The 5,853-nt window shown below is 40.5% G+C and overlaps 1 protein-coding gene across 1 annotated transcript in view; it reads right to left on the reverse strand.

Moving 5' to 3' along the window:
* LOC128662736 (ADP-ribosylation factor-like protein 8B-A) overlaps nucleotides 1-5,505 on the reverse strand; it is a 168,914-nt gene extending 163,409 nt beyond the window's left edge. Inside the window, exon 1 of the mRNA XM_053716654.1 lies at nucleotides 5,203-5,505. Within this exon, the coding sequence (XP_053572629.1) occupies nucleotides 5,203-5,325 (123 nt within the window). The 5' untranslated portion in view covers nucleotides 5,326-5,505. The remainder of the gene's footprint in view (nucleotides 1-5,202) is intronic.
* Nucleotides 5,506-5,853: the final 348 nt, after the last annotated feature.

A 5,853-nucleotide genomic window follows, 5' to 3' on the forward strand; every position in this document is an offset into this window, starting at 1 on the left:
AAAGATAAATTGATAATAGGAGTAAATTAGAAAGTTGTTTAAAATCGCATGCTCTGATTCACGAAAGAAAAAATTTGGGTTCAGTATCCCTTTAAGCAACTTTCTAATTTACTCCTATTATCAAGTTTTCTTCGTTCTTTTGCTATCTTTATTTGAAAAAGAAGGCATCTAAGCTTTTTTCTTGGTTCAGACCTCTGAACAGCACTTTTTTATTGGTGGATGAATTTATCCAATCAGCAAGGACAACCCAGGTTGTTCACCAAAAATGGGCCAGCATCTAAACTTACATTCTTGCATTTCAAATAAAGATACCAAGAGAATAAAGAAAATTTGATAATATGAGTAAATTAGAAAGTTGCTTAAAATTGCATGCTGTATCTGAATCACAAAAGAAAAAAATTGGGTTCAGTGTCCCTTTAACTTCCGAAAAGGGGTTAAACACATAGTAGAGGTAATGATTGGGACCTGCAAAACACTGCTGGCAACGAGCGGAAACTGCAGCTGATCCAATCAGCAGCGAAACTTGCCGGACTCAGCTGTGTAACTAGCGCTGTTAACTGGACCAGTGTCAGTTTCCGCTCGTGGCCCAGCAGTGCACTGCAATTCCTGAGTAGTAATTCTGTGTGTTTAACCCCTTTGCTGGGTTACTAGTCTTACATTGCATTCTTTAAAAAGGGAAATTAAACCACTAGATAGAATGAAGCAAAGAAAAGATTAGTCTGAGAATAACAAGTAGATGGATTTTTTTAAAAGTTTAAATTAGTTGTCTAAACATTGACAAAATAAGTGTAAAGTTTTAGTGTCTATAAAGCAATGGGTGCTGCCATGTTGTAACTTAGGTTTCTCTCTTTGTTGTGGCCAATTAGGGACAGTTATAAATAGGTCACTAGTGTGTGCAGCCAATGAGTGGAATATAATAGTGTTCTGCACTTCCATTTCTAACAAGAACTGAAAAAAACATGATTGTCAGGATGAAATTACAAGAAAAGGGGCAAGATAAATAATTAAAGTATAATGCAAAGGTTTGTTTTTTTGTTTTATTCAATTTATCATTTTATATTACAATCTAAAAATGTTTAATGTCCCTTTAACAAATTAGAGCATGTAGTGTTAACTATAATGGTCCTTTTAAAAAAAGGGACAAGAAACATTTTTTTTCTTCTTTCATGATTCAGATAGAACTTTGTTTCTCAACCGCAGTCTTCAAGTACCCCCAACAGGCCAGGTTTTCATTAAAGCTGAAGCAGTGCACAGGTGAAATAATCATCTTATGGGTCACAGCAGGTTAGTAACCATTGTGTTACTGATCAGCTGGTTACCTCACCTGTGCACTGCTTTAGCTATAACAAAAACCTGGCCTGTTGGGGGTACTTGAGGACCGCAGCTGAGAAACACTGAGATAGAGCATACAATTGTAAACAACTTTAAAATGTACTTCTATTATCTTATTTGCTTAGTTCTCTTGGTATCCCTTGTTGAAAAGCATGATTAGGTTAAAGGGACAGTCTACACCAGAATTGTTATTGTTTTAAAAGATAGATAATCCCTTTATTACCCATTTCCTAGTTTTGCATAACCAACACAGTTATAATAATATACTTTTAACCTCTGTGATTATTTTGTATCTAAGCCTCTGCAAACTGCCCCTTTTTTCAGTTCTTTTGACAGACTTGCAGTCTAGCCAATCAGTGCCTGCTCCAAGATAACACTGTGCTCGTGCACGAGAAGTTATCTATATGAAATACGTGAACTAACACCCTCTAGTGGTGAAAAACTGTTAAAATGCAATCTGAAAGAGGTGGGCTTTAAGTCTAAGAAATTAGCATATGAACCTCCTAGGTTAAGCTTTCAACTAAGAATACCAAGAGAGCAAAGCAAAATTGGTGATAAAATTGGAAAATTGTTTAAAATTACATGCTCTATCTGAATCATGAAAGTTTATTTTGGCCTAGACTGTCCCTTTAAGGAAGTGCTAACTAGCTGCTGATTGGTGCCTCCGGTCATTACCGATGTGTTAAGCTAGCTCCCAGAAGTGCATTGCTACTCCTTCAATAAAGGATACCAAGAAAATTAAGAAATATTTATAAATGGAAGTAAACTAGAAAATTGTTATAAATCTAGGTGACCTCAAGAGTGTGCACGTGTCTTCAGCCATCTAGCAGCAGTGTCTACAACAAGGTTTATAGCAATGTTATACTTTGCTGCAAACACTGCTAGACACATGCATGCTACGAAGCTCCTTTTGGCCTATCTAGGTTTACTCAACAAAAAATACCAAAAGGATAAAGAATGGTTAATAAATCACAGTAATTTGGTAAGTTGTTTAAAACTGCAAAGTTTAATTTTTACTTTAATGTCCCTTTAAGCCTTAATTAAATTTAAAAGGTGCTATATTAGTATAAAAACAAAAAAGAAATACAACCAAGCCTTAAAGGGACAGTAAAATTAAAATTCAACATTCATGATTCTTCTATAGTATGCAATGTTAAACAACTTTACTTCTATTATCAAATTTGCTTTGTTCTCTTGGTATACTATGTTAAAGAGCAAACCTAGATAGGCTGACAAGAACTTAGCAGTGTGCACGTGTCTTTAGCATTCTATGGCAGTTCTGTATATTGCTATAAACATTGTTGCAAACACTGCTTCTAGATGGCTAAAGATGTGCATGATCCTGGGCTCACCTATGATTACTCTTTAACAAGGGATACCAAGAGAATTTTAAGCAGAGATTAGTCAAACTGACCAATGCACTCAATGCCCATCAGATCTGAAAAAGAGAAATCCTAAAAGCCTGGCTTGTTGGCGTGTCCAGTTTACTGTCCTCTAGGAGCAGCCACAGTTCTCTGGCAAAACCCATTATGTTTGGTTTTTCTGGGCTGAACTGTACTTATGGAGGGGATCAGAAAATGAGTTATTCTCAGTCAAAAGATACCAGTTAGCTAAAATAAGTTTCACACTTGGTAGATACCATCCTACAAAAAAAAAGGAGCCAGACAATGTCTGTATATACATAGTAAACATGAAAAAAAAGTTTAAAAACAAGCATTTCATGAGCTGTGGTTCACTGCCTTCTAAAATTTGTAAAATCCTGTTATATTATATATTCTCAGTTGTGCACCAGAGTCAGAAGGGGTAGCTCTGGGATTGTGATAATCCAAAATGAGAAGTTCACAGGACTGGTGAGCAGTCACAAAGCAGGGGGGCACTGGAAAAGTAAGAAGTCACACAGACACTGTTTGGCAACACATGAAGGGGTCTGAAGGGTGGATGATTTACAAGGGGGTACACTTGAAGGATAGCTGTTCATGAGGAGAAGCCCTGAGAATTGAATTGTAAATAAAAAGAAATGTATGGGAGTTCTATTTGACACCATTACAGCATAACATGCCAGAGTGCTTACTTTAGAAACCCAATAAAGTATCTAACAGGAACCTAAAACAGGAGCTAATGAGAGAAAAACTTACAGTGGGAAACAACTATAGAACTGTAACTGTAGACTACTACAGTGGGGTCAAATCAAACATCAAATGTGCATGTTACCTGGTGGTATGAAATGCACCTCACCAGCAGACAAATTGAAACAGGTAAACAGGTTGAAGCAGAACCCTAAGTAAGAAAGCCTACCTGCAATTCAAAAACCCAAAGAGATTAAATCTAAGGCAGTTCCTATTACACTTCCCTAAATACAAAACCGTCCAACACAAACACTTTACTACAATTTCTACAACACACAGATTTAAAAAACAAAACTGGAGGTCAGACTCTGCTCCACCTTTTAGAAAGCATAAATAAAAATCAAAACGATAGTGACTTCATGAGAGCCCAAAACTATATCTTACAGTGCGTTGTATCACTATAGAGACTTAAAGGGACACTGAACCCAAATTTTTTCTATCGTGATTCAGATAGAGCATGCAATTTTAAGCAACTTTCTAATTTACTCCTATTATCAAATGTTCTTCATTCTCTTTGTATCTTTATTTGAAATGCAAAATGTAAGTTTAGATGCTGGCACAATTTTGGTGAATAACCTGGGTTATTCTTGCTGATTGGTGGATAAATTCATCCACCAATAAAAAAGTGCTGTACAGAGTACTGAACCAAAAAAGAAGCTTAGATGCCATCTTTTTTCAAATAAAGATAGCAAGTGAAGAAAAATTGATAATAGGAGTAAATTAGAAGGTTGCATGCTCTATCTGAATCATAAAATAAAAAAATTGGGTTCAGTGTCCCTTTAACTGTGGAAACCACATGAACTTCTTTTTTGTTGCTTTGGCAACACATTTGCCATACCAGTAAAGTACTCTGTATTGCACATGATGGAAAGCCCAAAGATTGCGATGAATGACATAGGGGGCAATAGCGTGCCAGGCCAGGAGAGGGGGGGGGCGCAAAGAGCGTGCCAGGCCAGGAGAGGGGGGGGGGCGCAAAGAGCGTGCCAGGCCAGGAGAGGGGGGGGGCGCAAAGAGCGTGCAAGGCCAGGAGAGGGGGGGGGCGCAAAGAGCGTGCAAGGCCAGGAGAGGGGGGGGGGCGCAAAGAGCGTGCCAGGCCAGGAGAGGGGGGGGGCGCAAAGAGCGTGCCAGGCCAGGAGAGGGGGGGGGGCGCAAAGAGCGTGCCAGGCCAGGAGAGGGGGGGCGCAAAGAGCGTGCCAGGCCAGGAGAGGGGGGGGGCGCAAAGGGCGTGCCAGGCCAGGAGAGGGGGGGGGGCGCAAAGAGCGTGCCAGGCTAGGAGAGGGGGGGGGCGCAAAGAGCGTGCTAGGCCAGGAGAGGGGGGCGCAAAGAGCATGCCAGGCCAGGAGAGGGGGGCGCAAAGAGTGCCAGGCCAGGAGAGGGGGCGCAGAGAGTGTGCTGGGCCATTAGGGAACCATGAGAGGGGACTAATAATGTGTTGGGCTACAGGACAGTCCATGGTAGGAAGTCATGGAAGAGTGACTCCACTTAAAGAAAAACCAAGTGAGTGTGACACCCCATCATAGAAGGCCCTGTGATTGTAACAGACCATGTGGACAGTCCATGAGAGCAGAGAGTGACAGTAAATAAGGAGGAAGCACTAGGCGTGTGACAACCCATGAGAAGGAAGCTTTGGGACTGTGATAAAAATGTGGAGGGTCACACTAAGAGTGTGACACCCCATAAGGTGGCTATATTACTGTGTTTGGGCCCTGTATATAAGCACCCCTGTTCCCAGCCTTATATTTACCGCTATAACGTTGACGAAAGTTGTCTTCCCAGAGTACTGCAACCCGACAAGCGTAAGCTCCATTTCCTCTTTCCAAAACAGAGACTTAAACCAATCGAGCAGCTTGTTGATAAGGGCCAGCATGGTGCCGCCGGGTAAACAGGGAGGTTAAAGGAATAAAGAAGTGTCTACACGTACAGTCTCCACCGAATCCCAGACCCCTGCGGCTGCAGACTACCGATGTTGCCGCTGGTCATATGACAACCGTGACGTCACTTGAACTCAACACCGGTCTGTGTACTGGAGGGAGGCGGAGTCTGACGACTCAGGAACTAAGCGGGGCACACGACTCAATCATGTGACACACACTAGGCCGCTGAGTCACATGATGCCAAGTTAGAGCGCCTCTAGCGGTTTCTGGTGTTGTTAACAGCCTTTAGTTATAGTAAGTTATTAATAAATGCATTTATATACTGTATATTCCATTTTTAGTAAGTGTCGATTTTTATACTGATTAACTACATCAATGTGCGAGGTAGATGTTGTTATAATGCTATATCTTATATCAAAAATATTTATTTTAAAAGTGCTCCTTTTATCATCAATGTTTGCAAAATCCGAAATCTGCGGAGGTTTTTTACTGCTATGTCAAAGTTGTTTACATTAGTATAA

This window comes from Bombina bombina, chromosome 6 (genome assembly GCF_027579735.1).
Source record: "Bombina bombina isolate aBomBom1 chromosome 6, aBomBom1.pri, whole genome shotgun sequence".
NCBI lineage: Eukaryota > Metazoa > Chordata > Amphibia > Anura > Bombinatoridae > Bombina > Bombina bombina.